This window comes from Phyllostomus hastatus, unplaced genomic scaffold (assembly GCF_019186645.2).
Source record: "Phyllostomus hastatus isolate PE091 unplaced genomic scaffold, TTU_PhHast_1.1 phas_contig_34, whole genome shotgun sequence".
Taxonomy (NCBI): Eukaryota; Metazoa; Chordata; class Mammalia; order Chiroptera; family Phyllostomidae; genus Phyllostomus; species Phyllostomus hastatus.
In genome coordinates, this window is record NW_025333857.1 from 28788011 (window position 1) to 28809477 (window position 21467).

Sequence of the window (21467 nt, forward strand, 5' to 3'; positions counted from 1 at the left end):
ATTTGTGTAAAATATAAAAGCTAAAATAATTTTTATTAATTTTTACTGATAGGTTTAGATTTAGAGCAATACTATCCAATAGGAACCTGATGGGGACCACACATGTCATTTCCTATTTTGCAGGAGCCACACTAAAAAAAAAGCAAAAAGAAATAGGTAAAATTAAGTGTAATGTATTTTATTTATCTCAATATATCAAAAATATTGTCAATGTGTCATTACTGCAAAAATTACTGATGAGATAGTTTACATTCTTTTATCTGTACTCAGTCTTCAAAATCTGGTGTGTATTTTTCCCTTATACCACTACTATGGTGGCTGCTGTATTGGATGGTGCAGGTCTAGGTATCCTCATTTTTTTTCCAAATTTTTTATTATGCTAGAATCCATGAAACATATGATTTACCATATTAACCATCATTAAGTGTATGGTTTGGTGGTATTTAGTACACTCATATTGTTGTGCAACCATCACCACTGCTAATCTGGCTTTTAAAAAGCCCATTAACTATTCCTTTAAAATAGTGACTCTCAAATTTGACCACATAATAGAATCACCTGGACAGTTTTACCAAATGCTGATTGCTGGGTCCCACCACCAGAGATTCTGAATTAAATGGCTACAGGTACATCTGAGTACTGGGAGCTTTAAAAGCTCCTGGGTGTTTCTAACATACAGCCCGGGTTAGAAACTACTGCTGGCAAAGGAACAGAGCCAGAATGACTGACACTTGGTCTGAAAGAAAGTGGTGCAAGACACCATTATTGTGATTACAAAAAGTTCTCCAAAAAAGCTTTCTAAATTGAGAGCTTAATTTTTCTATGGTTTCTTTTAAAAAAAGGAAGATGGAAGTGGAAGAAAGGCAATAAAAAAAGGCACCACCCCTGAAGATCTGCAGAGGCAGATGGTTAGTTCTGACAGTGAGCAGCCCACCAGGTAGTTCAGGGCTGAGAACCAACGGAGAGAGAACTGGGAGGCCCTGAAGGGGAAGGCTCGACATGGTGGTGTTTCTGCAAGCAAAAGGGAAAGGTTTCCCAAAACGTCAGTCTACACCACCCAAACAAAACATGCCTTGTTAAGCTCTTCTTTTAATCTCACAGAGTAGATGTCCTAACCATCCATGCAGTTCTGTACTATCTACTGCATGCACGCTTAAAAAACTTTAAAAAAGACTTTATTTATTTATTTATTTATTTATTTATTTATAGAGAGTGGGGAAGTGAGAGAGAAAGAGAGGGAGAGAAACACTGATGTGAGAAACATCAATTGGTTGCCTCTCGACCCAACTAGGGATCGAACCGACAACTCCAGCAGGCATGTGTCCTGACCAGGAATCTAACCAGTGACTTTTCAGTTTGCGGGACAATGCCCAACCGACTGAGTTACACTGGTCAGAGCTTTCTGTTGTTGTTCACTGCCTGAGCTAGAACTTATGGACTCTGAGAACCAATATCTTATAAATCAGTTCAGGAGACATAGAGCAAGAATAAAATACCCAAACCAAGTGGATGTCATTAATAAGACCAGTAACTGGGCTTTCCAAGTAACACCTATAATAAAAATGTGTTTATCTCTTTAATGTTTTAAAATGAATTAGGTTCCCAAGAGTCTTATAAGTAGGTCAGAATGATGCATTTTTTGGCAACAACAGATATAGTAGCTTATATTTAATTATAAAATAATGCTGTTACTCAAGTCTGCCCCACCTTCCACTCCCTTGTGATGGGTGCTTTACACACTGTGGGGATACCCTTCCTGTGCCGTGTCAAGTGTGTGGTGGGGGTGCCATTAGCTGTGCAATGCTTTGCTCAGTGGACCCTGGGATCCCTTAGGCTGCCTGCTGCTAAGGGGAATAGCAGACATGTGCTATTACAGCAGACAGTGCTATACATTCAACATATTTAGTTCTACGCCCTTATATATCCAGATTATTACACACACACATACACACGTCTCATATATTTCAATCCAAGCAAGATTTTTCTTCTTTCATTTCTCTATAATTTTTTTCTGATAATATACATAATAATACATTTATAGCAGGAAATACAGTAAAGCATAAAGGAAAATGCATCAATTACTTCAAAAAGAAATCCGCTGCTAGTATTTTGGTAAATTTCCTTCTAGTATTTTAAAAATGTATTTACTACATATAGTTAGAGATTTAAGATTCTACTCTCAAATCAATTATCCAGCCTGGTTTGGTTTACTTAACTATATCATAAGCATTTCCTATGCCATTAAAATGATTTCAAAACATTTTAATGCCAACTTAATATTTCTCTATTCTTGAGCATTTAGAATGTTACAATTTTTAAAAATAATTTGATGTGGTGGTAATATAAACATCCCTGAAGAAACAGGTCTGTGCACATTTTTGGAGAGGAAATGCGAATCGACACTATGTGACCCTGGGTACCCTGTGCTATCCCCAGCAGCAGCTTTTGTGAAGCTATCCGAGATTGCTAAATATTTGTTTTCTTTAAATGTTTATCAATGTGATGAATGTTTAAGAGCTGGAAATCATAACTCATACCTTTGATTATACCAAGCCCCTGGATGAACTGAATTTACATAGAATATGATTTATTTTCTTACCCTTGGAAGGAAGTAGTAATACAAGTAGCCTGGGAAAAATAGTTTGGAACTTTAGGTAAAAGTAGCACAAAGTTGCTGAGTGACTCACTTATCTAGCTTCTCATTAGCTTGCCGCCAATGTGTCTGCTCCTTCTTCCATCTCAAATTTTCATTTAGGCATGAAACTCGGTCATTCCCTAGGAGTTCAGAAATGCATGATAAGAATTTGATTAGCATGAAACCCTCCAAAATAACCAGAAGTTCTGTAATAATGTCAACTAAAAGGACTCAGCATTGCTTCTCTGGCTGATTAAAATCCATGCTGGATGCTGGTAGGAGACAAAGCCCCAGTCCACGTCCATGCAGGCTTGCTCTTTGAGTTATAAGCCAGAGCTTTAGGAGAAACCCTGCCTTTCTGGGGTGTTGGTGAGTATGTTTCTCATGAACACCGGGTTCCAGTGAAACTCTGGAGGGTCTCACTGAGTTACTGCAAAGGACAGGGTGGCTGTCAAATGAAGGTGCCCAAACACTCCTGAAAAAGCTGAGCTCCCTTCAAGTTCCTGATCCTTGTGTCCCATTGCATCGGGTGAGCTATCAGTAAGACTGGGGGTGCCCGAGCACTTCCCTCTATTCCACAGCCATGAGCTCAGCCTCTTTGGGACCATTCCTGCTATACTGGGGTCTCTGGAGGACCAGAACACTCTGAGAACATTGGGGAGATCTGTTCCATTCGGATAGTGCCCCAAATGATTTGGGGAGATGATCTTGGAACTGGAACTATCCAGTGTATTGACCATGCTCCATGGAGATAAGTCAAATATCCTGTGGAGAGCCTTCAGCCTCTAGAGAGACACCATTTCTCTTATACTGTGACTCCCCTTCTTGGATATGATCTTTAACCACCACCACTGGGGACATTTCTGGGGTTCCTGTGACCTCAGGAAAGTACCTTTCCCTTATGGACACAGGGCTAACATTACACATGCCATGCATAGAATCCTGGAACCTGCTGGTCTCTATTCCCATAATGCCTTAAGTTAGTGATGGTGTCTCCTCATGTCGGGAGGACATTCCTTCCCACAGAAGGTGCAGAACTCCCTGACAGAAAGCAAAGAAGGGTAGATCCAACACACCTGGACCCCGGCGCCGCATCATCTCCCCTCTGGCCCCTTCCCCACGGAGCAAAGCCTCTTCCAGTCTGGCCTTGACATCCCTCGATTTCTGCAGAACTTGGGTGCTGACTTTGTCAGAACTTGGCTTTCCCTGGACAGAACAGAGGGGGAAGGACATTGAGTTTGGTAAGATCTATGTCCATGGGGAGATCTGTGTACTCCAAGGTGGCTCTGGCCACTTTGGACATGTGCTACACAGAGACACTATTCTGGGGGATCTCACAGCTAAAACCCTGTTCATAGGGGTGGAGTTCTCTCTGCAGAAGGCAGGGATCCTTTCCCTGTGGAATCTACAGAGGTTATGGATATGCAAATAGGTTATGGATTTTACTACAGAAATAAGAAAAATTACTGATGCCTCCATTGTCCAGAAAGAGGGGGACCAAGACAAGATAGGATGGGACTTGGGAGATGAACATGAGTCTACAACTGAGCCATCGCATACCTACCTTGTACTCAAAACACGAGACACAGATGAAAAGGAGATCTAAAATCCTATTCAGTTGCATTGATGGCAGGTCAGCAATCCACTTCCTAATGAGGCTCTGGTCTGCATTTTTCATGATCCAGAGGAAGCAAATCATGAGGTTTCGGGTTGTGTCAGCATTTAGCATGTTGTAATGCTTGTAGGGCTGGAAGAAGGCAGATGGGGAGAAAAATGCAGGGGCAGAAGCTGAGCAGCAGAAACATTGGAAGTTTTAAGGGGTGTTAGTCTTTGAGAACACTCTAACTGTATTTCTAACTTGGCTGGGGTCTTCTCCAGGAACTCGGTCTTTCCCTGCAGGGGAAGCTATGTTCTTTGAGCTGGGCTGCCTGGCCAAAGGGCTCACCTGGGACAGTATTTGAGCCAGGCTTTTAGCCACGTATCTCTGGGCACTCTGCCTCAGGAGCTCTGTGGTCTGGTGGTCTGCCCTGGACCTTGACCCCCTCTCCCATAATCTCAATAATAAAAAGGGGCTCCCATGCTGCTAAAATCTCCAAGTGTTTCTCCTTCAATCTGGACACTGGGCAACTTAAAGCAGAGTCATATAGCAGACAACTGGGCTGGCTAGGTTCCAAAGATACCATACTGTTCAAAATTCAACTTCTTTGTCACAGAGTCTAAAGTATAATATGCTTAACAAATTAACCAAATCCATAATTTAGTGGAGTCCTCTACAATGTGACTTTAACCACAATTTATGTCTTCCTGGGTGTGTGGGTGCGGGGCTTGAGGCTATTTCCTTTAATACATTGGCCACAAGAGTTCATGTTAGAGTGCTGGGCATCCTTTCTGCTACTTATCAAGTCGGCACCAAGAGCAATATGTGGCTGCAGCCTCGGTTCATGTGACGTAGCTAGCACCCAGTGGAAAACAGTGGTGAACTTGCAATGAGGTATTTGTGAGTACGTGAGGGAAATGTCGGTGTTGATGGAGATGACAGGGGCTTATGACATTACTTTAGTTTTTCTGAGTATGGTGATAAGAAGATATGAAATCTTTAGATATAACTTCACAGGGAATATCTCCTAATAGATGAGCTTTGGGCATTTGGTATTTGATCTAAGAGATCAAACAACAATGTAAAAGGCACTCAGCACCTCAAGCAACTAACTTTCCCATGATGGATATTAGAAAGGTGGAGGAAGTCATAAAACACAGTATTTTCCAAATTATAGGATGAGTGCTGTCAACTGTCAAATGCCCTATTCTTTCCTCTGTCCCTCCAACCCACATGAGGGTTTGTTCAGTGGGGATGTGGGTGGCAGGGTGACTAAATGCTGGAGGAAAGAGAAGACAGTCATCTAGCAAAGACAAGTTAGGTCTAGATCCTGCCTTCCCAGGAGAGAACCGAATCGAGTCCTCCGCAGGTAGTCCCTACACAGAAATGCTCAGTCACATTAGCTGGAGGGTGCAGAGCTGACTTGACAAAGGGATGGTCAGAGATCATCAAGGAACAAAGAGAGATTGCATCTCAAGTGAATCAGAAGGTTTATTCCAGGAGCAGTCCCTCTTTAAACCCACAGTCTGTGTTGGGAACTGCCCTGCCTGGTATCAGAAGCTGTAACCCCCACCAAGGCTAAGGCTGAGGGAATGACCTTGGACCATAAGCCAGCAAGGAGACAAAAGCTTATCTCCCTGGTTTAGGAGCGCTGCTTCTGCTCCTTTTACTTCATCCATAACTGGCCCCCAGTGCTTGGTCAGTTAGCCAAGGACGGGTAAGATTCCCCAAGGGGGGAATGACCTAAGACAGGCACGATCTCATGGGAGGCCCCCAAGGAAGGACTTTGGGAGCTACAACAAAAGGGGGTGATGGACCCCTGCCCCTCGGCTTTGACAAAACCTGAGTCCTCATTGTCTGTGAGAAAATCTCCTTATCTCTTGGCTGCCTTACTTCCCTTGCTCCACTTAAGCCTGAAACAATGACAGAGGGTGGTACAGCCCTGTGCTGGAAAGGGCGGGTTCCCCAAATGATCAGGCCTAAGAAAGAATATGTAAAATCCTGTGAAACCTGCTTTGTTTAGAATGCTCTCAATGAAATGATAAGGGTCCAAGGAAGAAGTAAGTTTGTTCCTCAAAGTTTTACAGCTCTTTAGCTATCTGACCCTGACTCAAAATAGGCCCTCAGACTTCTTTGTTATCTATTGTTTGATCCTTACTTCCTGGTAATGATTAATGAGCTTTACCTAAATTACTGTGTAAACGAACCCAATAAAAGCCTGCTTGGACAGGAGAACGGGGCTTTCTCCACTAGAGAGAGTGGCCGTTTTGTCCCTATTTCCCCACAGGACTTGGCTGTCCATGTGTATGATTTCCTTGTGTTTCGACAAGCATCTGCAGCCTTGATGGATACCGCTGGCCCGGTATCCTCCTCAAGTCTGTGCATGAGGACACAGCCAAATGCCTCTGCTCAGAGTCTCTGGGAACCTAGAGAAGCTGAAGACCTTTCCTTAAGAAGTGCTCTGTCAAGTAACCTTCAATCTTTTTTTGGAGGCAGACACACTGTGAATAATAAATATATAGAATAAACATAGCTCAAGCCTCCTACCTGAGGGAACCTTGGTTTGATCCTCTGCAATAATCTGATTTCCTAGGTTCAGCTCTTTCCTGGTTTTCTGAGCCTTGAACTTGGCACCACTGAAACTCTGAATTTGAACTGTGACTCTCCTGCTGGGGCCAGCACCCTGACTGACTGTGCACGGCCTCATCTGCACCATTTCCCTGCACAGCTGCCAGCCTCATGGTGGCTCCTTCCAGCATCAAGTAATACAGCAGAAACCTCACTGCCTATTCTATGGTAGGTTCTAATAGGTGATTATAAAAACAAGCTCATTAGAAGATGGGAGAAGACATAAAATGAAAAATAAACTAGGGAAATGGGCAACATACCAAGGAAGACAGCATTGTTCCATTTGTCTTCAAATTAAAATGATTCCCAGCGATGGCCAGTGCCACATTGTGGTTAATTGCACTGATCCCTTCTTGTTCTTCATCTGAACCATTGGCACGGTTTTTTCCAGCACGGGTATCTGCAGCTGCAATTCAAACATCATTGGTCTCAGTCAATGCAGTTGTGTTCCTTGCCATTTACCCAAAGGAGCTGAAAACTTCTCTCCACATAAACACCTGCATTCAGGTGTTTATAGCAGCTTCATTAATAATTGCCAAAACTTTAAATCAACCAAGATGTCCTGCAGCAGGTGAATGGATGAAAAAATCCTGGAATATCCAGATAATGAAATGTTATTAAATACTAAAAAGAAATGAGCTAGCAGCCCATGAAAAGATATGGAAGAACCTTAAATGTGTACTGCTAAGTGAATGAGGCCAATCTGAAAGGCTATATACTATATGATTCTACTTACGTGGCATTCTGGAAAAGGCAAAGCTATGGAGACAGTAAGAGTTCAATGGTTGCCAAGGGTTAGGGGAAAGGGAGGGATGAATACTTGGAGCACAGAGGAGTATTCAGACAAAGAAGCTCCTTATGATACTACAGAGATGGATATGTATTATATATTTATCCACACCCTTAGAATGTACACCACCAAGAATGAACCCTATTGTAAACTATGCACTTTAGGTGACAGTGGTGTGTCAGTGTAGTTTATCAATGGTAAGAAACCCACCATTCTGGTGGGGGATGATGCTAATCGGTGGGGGGTGATGCACGTGTCAGAGCAGGAGGTATGTGTATGGGGAATCTCTACACCTTCCCCTCAATTTTGCTGTAAGCTGAAAACTGCTTTAAATAGTTGTCTTATGGAAAAAATACAACAAAAAATAAAAATAGTGATTCTCAAAACCAACCCCAAACTTTAAGTCTTAAAAAAAATCTTTAGTAATGTCAAGCTAAAGATGGTGCTTTCCTCCTTCCCCTACCCAATACCCAACGTGTAACTGATCCTTATCAGTCCTGAAGCCAGCACAGTAAATTCAACCTTGGTGCTCAGCGTTATTCATGTTACTGTAGACAGGGAAAAGCAGGCTAATAAAAAAGACAAAACATCCAGTACAAGACACTGCTAGAAATTAATTTTTCAAGTTGTGAAAATGAAAATCTCAAAGCTTTCATAACACTTTCCTATCATATTTTAAAAATTTATTCAGAAATTTTAAATAATAACAATATAAAGGAGCCTATAATTATAGCATCAAACAAGTATTTTATAGAATAACAAGCTATTATTGCCCTGGCTGGCATAGCTCAGTGGACTGAGCGCGGGCTGCGAACCAAAGTGTCGCATGTCCGATTACCAGTCAGGGTACATGCCTGGGTTGCAGGCCATGACCCCCAGCAACCGCACATTGATGTTTCTCTCTCTCTCTATCTCCTTCCCTTCCCTCTCTAAAAATAAATAAATAAAATATTTTAAAAAATAACAAGCTATTATCATAAATTAAACAATACTTTATTAAATTTTAAGTGTTTGAGGTGAATGTTAATTTATCATATCTGTAATATAGACATAACATATTCTATATATAGGTATAGATGTATACAAACAAAAAGTTTCAAAGGGTTAGTTTTAAGAACACTACCAATCACACATACAGAAAGTATTTAGAAAATGCTAAGAAAAGTGTGTTAAAACACTTGCAACTGATTGATCTGTTAACAACTCATATTGTATTAGACCTGTCAACATTATCAGTATTTGGACCTTCAATTTTTCAGGAAAAGTAGAGTGTGAACAGTATTTTCATCTGCTAATGTTCTGCAAACAGAACTCGGGTTTTTTTAAGAGCTCAATTTTTAAAAATAATAACAATTCAGTACTATGTTTTAAGGCAATTGGAGTTTTAAACAAATGGTAAAATGAATAGCACAGAAATTACACAAGACCTCATAATATTATAGGGCTATTTGAGGATACATTCTCGCTTCCTTTAAATATGCATAGAGTCATGGTTACAAGAACAGGAAGGATCTAAACAGGTGCTGCACAAAATGCTCCCATGGAAGTTCTCTTGCTCCCTCTGAGGTCTAGGCCCCATTATCATGTTTTACTCCAGAGGAAGGGGAAATCATTGAAAGGCTGAGGGTCTCCTCAAAGGTCCCATATAGTAATAAATGGGCTGGAGTTTGAATTAAGTTGTATCCTTTTAATTTAATTTTACTTTTCTTATTTTTTAAATCCTCACCTGAGAATATGTTTATTGATTTTAGAGAGAGGAAAGGGAGAGAGAAACATTGATGAGCTGCCTTCTGTACATGCCCTGACCAGGGATTGAACCCACAACCTAGGTACACGGTCTGACCAGGAATCAAACCTACAACCTTTTGGTGTATGAGACAGTGCTCCAACCAGCTAAGCCACCTTGCCAGGTCTTTAAAAAAAAACTATATTCTTATTAGTTTATCAAACTAAAAATTACATATACAGCAGATGTATTATGTCACATTAATAATGGGATACTTTTTACTGTTTACTCACCTGTCACTACATCACAAACATAAGGTTCAATGCATATGTAAAGAAATTATTGAGATTTAAAAGGTTCAAAGACAAAGTGCTAAAAAGTTTTAATCTCAAGTAATTGATTTGGAAAATTATAATCAGCAAGGGACAACGTGTGCTTTGGGAATAAACCAGTGATGGGTCTTTAAATGAAACTTTTTAGGAACTTTCACACAAAACTCTGGCAATGGTCTGCAAGATACCTTGCTGTGAATGACATCTTAAAAATTCGAAGATGACTCTGTTCTGCACTTGCCCGCCCGTCGGGTGCTGCTAGAGGAAGCTCTGGGCATCTTATCCTGCAGCCCACTCACCCCGTGTACCAAGCTTGCTTCTGTAATTAATTTCCTTGGCCATTCTTTTGATCATTTTATGAGTTAAATAATTCTCATCAACAATGATTTTAGAAATAACTTACTCATACATGATACTTTGTATTAGAGGAAGCAGGAAAATGTGGATGGCTCCAAGATTCCAAGGATTATTGCCTGCAAGGATGCTGGGCTCACGTAAGCATTCCTCAGACCCCAGGATGCTTCCTCAGCCAGGGAGCAGTGTGGTAATTTCTAAGAACCTGTCTTGAGTTAGGGGAAAAGCAAGAACCATTCTGAAGTGGTTGGAATCCTCTGTGTGTGTGTGTAGGCAATGAGACTGTTTTTCTCAGGTGTAGGGTAGTTTTGTTCATTTATATTCCCTAATCCATACTATAATCTACACCCTTTGAGACAATTCATCCTTTCCTCTCTTTGTTTGTGAGATACCTACTTCTAAACCTTAGCATCAGCTTCTTTGTGCCAAAGGCAAAATTCCTCAGCTATGGAAGAATTTCCTAATACTGGAAGACAACGTGATTTTTTTTGCATGGAACGATTGTTTAGGTTCATTTGAGGCTGCTTCTTTGTTTAAGCATTCATAAAAGAAAAGATAAGGAGTACCTTTATTTTAATGCATTGGAGTAGTAATCTCCAGAGCGATTGTGATTCTGTTATTATCTCATCCTTTGTGGTGTATAGTTTATAAAGTTCATTATATACCAGCAGACCAATGAATAAATGAACGAATGAATGAACAAATAATTTCTAAATAAAAAACATACACAGGGCTATGTGCTTTAAACAAAAAGACGTATTGGGGCTGTAAAAAGGTTTGGGGAACACCGGTGAGCAGAACTGTTCACATAACCATATCAGCACTAGAGCTCATGACTGAAACCTCATTCTAGTGGAACACTTGGCAGGGACCCCCATCAATCCAGAGAAGGAAACACAAAGTATGGTTACCTGTAAAGTCATAGAGCTGCGGCAAAGCATCCAAAATGATGCCAACCAAAGGCAGGTAAAGGGCAGCAATTTTGACCTTCACCTCTGGTTTGACACAGCGCGGGTCCAGGTCATGAGAACTTAGCAGGCTGTGAATGGCACTGACAGCTTTCCTTTGCACTTTGCTGATCCTGTTGGCACAACACAGAATGCTAGAGGTTAGGGAGGTTATGAGGGAGAGTGACCAAAATGGTCTTAAACAACAAGTCATGACCAGAATGCTCCTAAACAATGGGGTGACAATGCGAAAATCAAGCAAAATTGGGTGGCAGTGTGTACAACTCAGAGACAGATTGCCTGTGTTCTAGTCCTGGGTCTGCTGTTAGCATGAAGTTTCCATGTTCATCATGTTGTAGCATCAAGTACTTCATTACATTTTATTGTTAAGTATTAATGCATGAGTATATGACCTTTTATTTACCCATTCATCAATTGATGGATATTTGGACTATTTCTACTTTTTTAAGATTTTATTTATTTATTTTTAGAGAGAGGGAAGGAGAGGAGAAAGGGAAGGAGAGAAACACTGATGCATACATGAGAGACACATCAGCTCGTTTCCTCTTACATGTCCCAAACTGGGGACCTGGCCCGAAACCCAGGCATGTGCCTTGACTGGGAAATCAAACCTGTTACCTTCTGGTTCACAGGCCAGGATTCAATCCACTAAGCCACACCAGCCAGGGCTCCACTTTTTGGCTATTATGGATTATGAATGCTGCTATGAATATTTTTGTATAAGTCTTTGTATAGATATAAATTTTATTTGTATTGGGTATATACCTCAGAGTAGAATTATTGGATCATACGGTAACTCTATGACTAACCTTTATAGGAACTTCAAAGTGCTTTTAACAGTGACTACACCATTTTACATCCCTAGCAAGAGTACATGAAGTATCCACAGTCCATTTGTCAACACTTGTTACTGTCAGTCTTTTTTATTAGCTATCTTAATGGGCATGAAGGTGCTATGGGCAGCAATTTGTGTTCCCACAAAAATCACAGGCTGAACCCTAATCCCCAAAGTGCTTGTGTAGGCCTGTGGGTGGAGATTAGATCATGAGGGCAGAGCCCTTATAAAGGAGACTCCAGAGAGCTCCCTTGCCCAATTTTGCCATGAAAGACACAGCGAAGATGACCATCTCTGAACTAGGAAGGGAGTCCTCACTGGACACTGAATCTGCTGGCACCTTGGTGCCAGGCAATTTCCACATGCTTGAAAATACTACAGACTTATTTAATTTTTAAAAAGATTTTTATTTTATTTATTTTTAGAGAGAAGGGAAGGCGAGAAACATCAATGTGTGGTTGTCTCTTATGCACCCCACACTGGGGACCCAGCTCACAACCCAGGCATATCCCCTGACTGGGAATTGAACCAGTGACCCTTCAGTTTGCAGTCCCACCTGAGCTACAGCAGCCAGGGCAAAAACACTACAGATTTAATGATGTGTAGACATCTGTGGACACCCCCAGGTAAAGGGGGCTGCAGGGAGATCCATTAGAAACTGGAGCTGTGGTTCCTTTCAGGGGTCCAGGTACTAAGATTTGTCCCCCTGGCCCTTGCATCACAGATGGGCAGGTGTCGGTGGGTCTACTGATTGTCTTGGCAGCAAAAAGAGGTACTGATCAAGAGGAAGTATTGTTAAAGGATGAGATCTTTCCGAGAGTTCAGTACACATGGTATAAAGTTTGTGGGAGTACTTCTAATGACTTACCAGGAGAGTAATTGATCAAACCAGAAATCAGGGATTATTGTGTTGTGGAAGGAAGGATACTCTTGATTAGTTACCCACTGGGGGGTCAATAAGGTAGGGTGTGTTTTGCTAGTCTAATAATACAACAAATTTACAAAGAATCAAAACAGATGTTAGGGCTGTTTCTCCAGACATCTGGCTAGAAGGGAAATGGAAAACAGAACTACTGCTAATGTGATTAATAAGTACTTTCAGAAGTCATGTAAATCAGTCCTTTTAAAGGACAGTCAAGAAAGGGTGTGTGTGTGTGTGTGTGTGTGTGTGTGTGTACACGCGTGTGTGAAGGCAATTTTCTTTGGGCTCAGACCTCCGTGTTAGCACCCTATCAGAATGTGTCAGGGCACTTCATGTTGCTGTAGAAATTCAGGTTAATTATAGGCTAGAAATGCTACTGAGAAAATTAAGAGGAGTTTAGTTAGAGTTGAGAAAAGATGAAATTGAAGCCTTGGAAAATGAAGCCCACTAAAGATATACTCAGGAAGAAGGCAGAATTTAGAGTAAAGAACATGAGGTTTTCCACACTTACCAGCAGACAGAGACATTCATTCACTTAGGCATTATCAGCAGTAGCAAAGCATGTAAAATCTATTTGTTAGTGCAGTTGCACTAACTTGGATGTACTCCTGTAATAGTTTCATGCAGAAATGTCCTGTTTCCTTTACTAAATTATAAGCACTTTGAGAGAACTTGAGAACTTCCAGTTAAACAAAAATCTGTAACATACAGCCACACTGCCATTAATCAGCATTCTTTCTCCCAGAAACTTCTTCAGCAGTGGAAGACAGAGGGCCAAGTCATAGAAATAGGTTTCCCAGGCCAGGAGATGGTGTGGTAGGGAGAGTGAGCACTGGGGAGGGACTTGGAAGACTACGTCTCTGGGTTTGGTTCTGCTTTGTAACTTTGGGCAAGTTCCTTCACTCCTGCGAGTCTAATCTAAACACCAGATTACATTCCAATCCTAATGATCTTGGGATCTGAGTCCCTGAATGGTGAGCTCTGTGGGGCAGGGTATTTTGTCTGTTTCCTGTACTGATCCTGATATGCTCCAACACTCAAGTGTGTCTGCCCCATGTAAGGCATTCAGTAATTGTTGCATAGAATGCATAACATTTTGGAAAGCATTGCCTCCTTCCCTCAAATCAGGGAGATGGTGATTTTCTGATCATAAGGGCTCATGGAGTATATGGGGAGAAGGAAAGAAGCGGGTGGTCAACTATGCTCCCTGTCTGTTGACTTCAAGGCTGGAGATTGCCACATGCCTCTCGGTGATCAGGTTTAGAAGAAATTTAAGGATTTATAAGCCCCGGACTGGAGCCATCTCTTAGATTGGGAGGGTCTCTTTGCAAGAACGTTGTAAATCTGGACAAAGGGCAACTGCTTTCTCATTAGCAGTCACTTTCTTTGTCAGCACTGAGCCCGGTGGCATCTTGCTGCTACCTCTGTGTGCACACTGACCCCCCAGGGGCACGTGTTGAAAATGGCTTTGTTCCTGAGGAGTTCACAGATCTAGCAGCTCTGGGAAGCCTGCTACACAGTAAAGCTGGTAAGTTCTTCTCAATGAAAAGTGGTTGGAAAATGCCATTCTATGGTTTCTCTCCCTCCCCCATGCCTTTCCACATTCCTGTGGGCATAGTTTTCTGAAAGCACTGATGCTCTTACTCTTCGGAACTGGTGAATGGCAATGTTGTTTGCCAAGCACAAGAGGTTGAACTGCAAACTTTAGTAGGTAGCAGAAATTTTTTTTTGATTCGTATTCCATTTGCAATGTCAGAAACATACCCTTCCCCTTCAGCATCCAAGGAAGCAGCCAGTTCAGTGAAGAGGAGCCCAGTGAGGAAGTGCTGCTGGCGGTACTCTGGAGTCAGATCGAACATGCTGGCGATCTTCTGGTCCTGGAAACTGGAGCAGGAGCTCGAGTTCTACAGAAATGCAAGGGGAAGTTCTATGAGTACTGGAAGAGTACTGGAAGAACTGCAATTAAGATCACGAGACCTGGTAGTTATTGAGCACGTGGTATGGCCAGGCTTTGTAAGCACTACCCAGTGAGGCAGGTAGGTACCACTACTATCTCCACGGGGCAGATGAGGAAACCAAGATGTAGAGCGGTCACTTAGCTTCCCCATTCCCACAGAGAGAGGACTGCCTATTGGGAAAGATATCACAAAAGCATCCAGAGTCTGTCACACAATGAGTAATGCTTCCTTCCCACCCACAATCAAAAGTTGAACATGAAAATCCTAGGATAACAATTAGATAGGGGAGTGAGAACTGGATCCAATGCTGTACCTGTGAGTCGGCAATTACTCTCTGACAAACTGCTCCCTTTGTAACAAACAGGCCCCTGTATACTGTGCTGCACTAAATGTGGTTTATGCACAGTGTTTGAATTTGGCTGGTCTGGAAACTAGAAGCGGTGTTGAGTCAGGGAATTGTCAGGCTGACCAGTCTTAGGCAACCCTGTGCCTATGGGGCATACTTTATATTTTACTAAGAGAATCTGAAGTGTCTCTGGAAACCCTTGACATTTTCCTAACTCCTTGGGGTAGTTACAAAGGAAATGTGGGCGAGGACCTAGGGCAAAGTTAGCATATTTGGAACTGCTGTTTGCAAGACAGATCTTTCTCAGTCCACACTCACAGTCATGTAGCTAATATCTGGCTCATGTCTTTTAACAAGATTTTTTTTTAATTAACAAGACAAGCCTTCACCTTTGTGCTAGTAGCAAGGAATATGCAACAGAAATAGAACCTAATATTGAGAAATCCCACTTGCTTCTCTGAGCTACTGATTTGTTTCATATAAATGGAATGTGACTATAAAATAGCATTTCCTTAAAGTTTTGCTAGAGGACACTAATCCCTTGAGAAATCTATGGAAGAGAAACAAAGGTTCCTGGAGTCAAATCATGTTGAAAATCACTGCTTGCCGTGCACCCCTCCCTTTGCTCTGGCACTGCTCCCCGGTGTGTTCACAACTTCATGAACAAGTTGGAGACTCTTGGATGGCCTTCTGCAAAGAAATCTGTCAAGACAGGGTTTCCAAAACTGATATGACTTTGGAATCCTGTACTTCCCTCTCAAAATTGTCCAGAATCTGGGGCCCACCGAACCTAACTTGAGAAACACTGTTCTTGGCCAAAGTCCTGTCTCTAAGTATTAATACAAGTGTTACTCTTTTTGGCTCATCATGTCCAAGACTTGTTAGAAATATACTCTCTATAAACCAGGCCATTTGCTTGGTTTATACTGAGCTCTTTTCAGTGCTTCAGGGGCTACATTATCTGCATTATGATTCCAGGTGGACTCATCTTGTGCTGAATTGCATTCTGTAACAGTATCAGCAAAAAGTTCTAAGTAAGACATTCGAAGATATAATATCCATGTTAAAAACCACTATTAGGTCATTTTGGAATCCATATAAAGGAGCCTCCAATTTCATAAATTCTGTGGTGTAGGGGTTTAGGAAAAGTGAAGTGAGTAAATGAGACGATCGAGCTAAAGTAGAAAGATGATTAATGTGAGACAGAAAAAGACATATGACTTTTCTACAAATTTCTAAATTTTCATAGTGTATATGGAGTCCTTGCTCTGCTTGGCCTCAGCAGGGACCCTGGAGCCTAGAAAGAAACCAATCACTTAGCATATAAATGCTTGGTTAGGTGGTACAACTTTGGGTAGCATACTTGTATTTATCTGGATCAACTGATCTGTTTCAATAGCTTGATTTTTCTTTTAATTAAAAACACCAACCTTTACAGAATAAGTGACTACACTAAGCTAATGAAGAAAAATAGCGAGTACAATTCTTCGGTCAGCTGATTACCTGGGAGGATATGGAGGGGCAGGGAGACACTGGAGCAGTGTCAGTGTTCATGAAGAAGAGGTTCAGATTGAGGTAATGCTCGTGGCTGCAGAGGATTCTCAGGAACTCCAGCCGCATGGAGATGAGTATTGGAAGGCTGTTCAGCTTGGCAGACAGCTGGGAAGAAAAATGAGAAAAGGAAAGAAGTGTTTATTACAAGGTCAATGGAGTTGAGGTTGACAGACCTAAAAACATCCTTTCATCCTAGATTAAGGCAGTCAGTTTAATAAAAATGAACGGGACAGGGCAACAGATGGCAACCTGCCTCACAGGGAGGCCCAGTTAAGTTGTCCTCCCTGCACTGATTCCCTTCATGCTTCTAGCCTAACCACTGTCCAAAATGAGGGGTCTTGTCCCGAAGCCTCTGCTGGAAATAATCTGGAGGTATATATCAGTATAACACAGTATAATTAATTTTACAAAAAACCCTACTGTGTCCAAGAAACTAAATGAAAGGAATGGACCGCACATGGTGCCACACAAAACTAAGGGACTGTGATTGGATGACCTTAATGCTGCGAGTGTTCTTTTGTAGTTTCTAATTAAAGACCCCAGGGGAAGTTCACAAACCAGTTCCCTGGATGAGAGCGTCAAAGCACTTAGCAGAGTATGTAGTCCCTGCAAAAAAGCCACGGTGTTTGCTTCAAAGGGGGAGAGGAGGAAGAAACAGAAAGCTGAAAGAGTTTTCAGGAAAAATTTTTCGTAAGCAAACAAACCATGAAATTAGCAATGAAAAGCTGACAAAGGAGACAGTCTGGAAGAGGTCTCTTGCTTCCCTCCCGGGAAAGTTGACAACTTAAGGACCTTGGCTCAATGGGCTGTGACTCAGGGGCAGCTCCTCTCAAGGCAAAGCATGGGAAGAAGGGTTCTGATGGGCCATGACCTCTCAATATATCATTATAAACACCCTCCCGCCTTGGCACAGGAAACCATCACCACATCCTTACAGATGGACATACCTCCTCTTCATGCACTTTAAGAGCAGTTTTATAAACTATATAATTTAAATGAGCACATATTTTCAGCCATTGTAGGAGAAGCCATTGTGTTGTGGCATTTTTGCCTATAGAACCAATTTGTAGTTAGACATTTATTTGAAACAAATAAATGCCATTATGTGTCATGCAAAAAAATAAAAAATAAAACGTATGACTTCTGTGTAAGAACAGTGACGAGAACCCATACGCTTATCGATGTGCACTGCTGGCTAACTTTGGAGCAAAGGGGCCACCAGCAAATTGAATTGGTCAGAACTTGGTTTTACACTCATTACTCATTCACAGAGTTGTTGGATCAAGCCAGCTATCAGGACATGAATGCATAAAATACTTGCATTTGAAAAGACCACACTGTGGGTATCTTTCATAGTTCCCTTGAGATTTCATTAAAGACAGAAATTTCAAAAATAATTTTAGTGATGTTTAGAACAGAGTAAAGTGCAGTTCCTGAAATGTCACCTCAGCAGCCCACCCAAGGGATGGGCACTAACTTAATGGCACATTGAAAGTAAAAGTAACATAGAGCAACTGAAAACTAGATTTTCCTGTTGTTAGTAACTATTAATAAAAGACTAAGTTAATATTCATGGTCACAAAGTCCATAAATGACAGAAAACATCACAAAATGTTTGAATCAGGTTATGCAACATGACAAAACCAGAGGACTTTGGAAGAATAGAACTTGCCTCAGGCAAGATGTTCCCACTGTATCTAGATGGCTGGGACCAGTAAATTCCATCCCCATTGACCAGGGGCAGTGATTTTTCAGGCCTATGTGCTACTCACTGTGCTAAGCAATACCCATGGATGTCACGGGCAAACACAGAGCATAGATTCAGAACCTTAAAACCTCAACAAATCAAATGCATTCTTATCTTTTCTCAGACCAGGAAGCTATTGTCCCAACTGTTGAAACCCCCAAATGACAGATGTGCTTAATGGCATCACTGGCCTTAGAATTGCTAGGTCTCCAGATTCCTAGCCTAAGGCTCTCTGGGAGTGGACACTTGGAAAGAAAGAGAAAAAGGAGAGTAAATTAGAAGTACACTCTAACGTAAAGGAAAAGGAAAGGATCAAAAAGAGAAAGAGGAGAGAGAGAAAAGAGAAAATAAAAACGTGCATTTGCAGGGCTGGTACATATCTACTTTTGATTGTTTTATTTGCCTTTTGTTAATAAAAACTGCCCACAATGAGCAGTCATGAAGATTCTCTCCGTGACCAAACTCTAGTCAGTCTCCTTTGAGCTATTTTCCAAATAGGTCAGTCTTCAGGTATACCCTACAGAGCCCAATTTTAGCAAATATCCTGCTAAGACAGTTTAGTCAAAATCCCCCCACCCTTGATATCAGAGCACCCTTAACATCTGATCAAATAAATCCTCATCCCTTACCATCCTCCAGATGGAGGTGATCTCCCTGGCACTGCCTTCAGCAACAATCCTGTTCAGTCTGTACAGCCAGAATCTTTCCTTTCCTCTGATGTTTCCTTCCTCTCAGTAATCACTCATCCACTGACCACCCCACTCTGCTCCTTGGCTATAAATGCCCACTCTTCCTTGTATTCAGTGTGGAGCCTAACCTCTCTCCCTTACTGCACAGCCCCATTGCAGTGGTCCCTGCACCTATCACAACGGTGCTGAATAAAGTGTTCCTTACTGTTTACAGGTGTAGTAAATAAGTTTTTCTTTAACAGCAGCTAGACCTGGACTTACTGTGATGTTCTAGCATCTCCTTTCTATATATAATCTCTTGGAAAACAGACTGACTTCTATTCGTGATTCATCCAGCGACCTGTAATCCTAAACACCTAAGAGGGATGGTGCATTCCCCACCACTCCAGCCTGGTGGGATGTGGAACGCAGGGCCCACAGAAGGTTAGGAGGTCAGAGTGCAGCAGGTGTTGGTGCTCTGGGACTTCCGATGTTTCCTTAGGTTCTCTTTTTATAAGTCAGTGTCCTTACAAGGAGTTCCTTTAGAGAAGTCATAGTCTTTTGTGGGGGAAGGGCAGATCATTTTATTTTACAAATGAGGAAATGAGACCCACAGAAGTTGAGTGACTTCTTTAAGGTCACTAAGGGATTAACCTCAGGGAGCCAGACCTGGTAGAACAGGGAGATAAACTCATTGTGCCTGGGAGTCATGCAGACATGGCTCTTTTCTCCCTGGACAAGTTACATTTCTCCCTAAATCTCAGGCTTATCATCTGCAAAAATGTTGATAATAACACCTTGCACAGAGTAAAAGAAATGACTTTTATAAGGTGCCTAACAGAGTGCCCAGTGCAGAGGAAGAAGCCAGTGGTGGTGACCACAGCGGTGCAGGTGGAGGTGGTGATGGTAGACATGGTGGGCGGCAGTGATGGTGGGAGTGGCAGGTGACAAGGGAGGCAGGTGGTGGTGGTGCAGATGACAGTGGTAGTGATGCTACAACAGGGCTATGGAAGGAAAGGAGTAGTAACAATGGCAACTGCTATTGATGTTACTATTGTTGGGGCAGTCTGAAGGGGACAGTGAACCCAAGAACTCCATTACAAAATTTGAGGAGATGGCACTGATAAGATTACTGGATTACAAAATATTTGCTCTGTGCTCAGTAAAATTCAGTCTCTTTTTTATTTTATCAGGGTCCTTTAAAGTCAGAATTTCACAAGAACAACTTAATTAATTACCCTAGTATGTGAAAAGAGATGTCATACTTTGAATTCTATACCTGGTCAAAGAGTGAATGCTATAGCCATGTAATTTCTGTTAAATGGCAAATCGATAAAGCAGATCTTATCACTAACAAATTTCAGTTTCTGTAGATGAACTTGCCAACCCTTCAGCAATGGCTTGGTGAGCACTCCAGGAATGAATGCCAGCCCCTGTTTCTAGGGTGCCCACTGCACCAAACCCAGAACGTTCACGAGCCACGCTGAGCTGGCCATGGCTGAGAGAGCCCGCCACGGCCTCGAGCATCACATGGGACGAGAAGGAACCAGGAAATATGTGGCCGAGTCTGAGGGGACACTCACCTGGTTGCAGTAATGTTTGATGAGGTTGAACACAAAGCCACGATCCATGAGTGAGAGAAGATCATACAAGAAGAAAGCCAGGCTGATGTTCATCTTTTCTGCCTGATCATTTTCCTTAAAAACAAACAACAGACACCCAAATCATTCTGTGATAAACCCTGGTCATAAACTCCCAGGTGCCTGGTGGAAAAGTTGGGAGAGGCAGGTCCTACTTTTTAAGTCAGTGCTCCTCTGGGAGACACTGGGCAAAGCAGGTAACCCTGCAAAATTGCAGCACATATCATTTAGAACTTAACTGATGCCAGGAGTGGTAGGCTGAATCAAGCAATTCTTTGTCTACTGTTAATATTAAGGCACATTTCCTTCTAGTCTTTTTTCCTACATGCATATTTATATGTATATAATTGAGCTCATGTTCTATATACAATGTTGCTCCTGAATTTTTTCCACACCTCAACGTTATATAATAAACATTTTCCTACATTCTAGTTTCTCATTTTTCTTCCTATGGCTTTACCATAATTTATTTGATTCTAGTAGGTGCTGTTTTGGCAAAACTAACTTGAAATGTACTGACCATCTTCAATGAGACAGATTCTTGTAAGGACTGTTGCAGAAAATCAAATCTGGATAAAATAATCCATTTTTACCTAAGGGCTTTTCCCCTCCAATTAGGCAGGATCCCAGCCCCAGGGAGGTCATAGTGATACGTGGTAGAGTGAACTCGTGCGTAAATTGAGGCCAGGGTTTGGTTTTCATCACTTCACAGTGCTCATATCTCCAAAGGGTTTTACAGTACTTCAGAGCAACCAGGAATTCACTTG

At 41.8% G+C, this 21467-nt stretch overlaps 1 protein-coding gene across 2 annotated transcripts in view; it reads right to left on the reverse strand.

Moving 5' to 3' along the window:
- DOCK8 (dedicator of cytokinesis 8) overlaps positions 1 to 21467 on the reverse strand; it is a 218685-nt gene that overhangs the window by 35712 nt on the left and 161506 nt on the right. For both annotated transcript variants that reach the window (XM_045839979.1, XM_045839980.1), the window contains 8 exons: positions 20644 to 20757; positions 16595 to 16750; positions 14552 to 14691; positions 10974 to 11143; positions 7121 to 7266; positions 4200 to 4382; positions 3712 to 3841; positions 2688 to 2775 (listed from right to left, as the gene is read on the reverse strand). In XM_045839979.1, the coding sequence (XP_045695935.1) occupies positions 2688 to 2775; positions 3712 to 3841; positions 4200 to 4382; positions 7121 to 7266; positions 10974 to 11143; positions 14552 to 14691; positions 16595 to 16750; positions 20644 to 20757 (1127 nt within the window). The remainder of the gene's footprint in view (positions 1 to 2687; positions 2776 to 3711; positions 3842 to 4199; positions 4383 to 7120; positions 7267 to 10973; positions 11144 to 14551; positions 14692 to 16594; positions 16751 to 20643; positions 20758 to 21467) is intronic.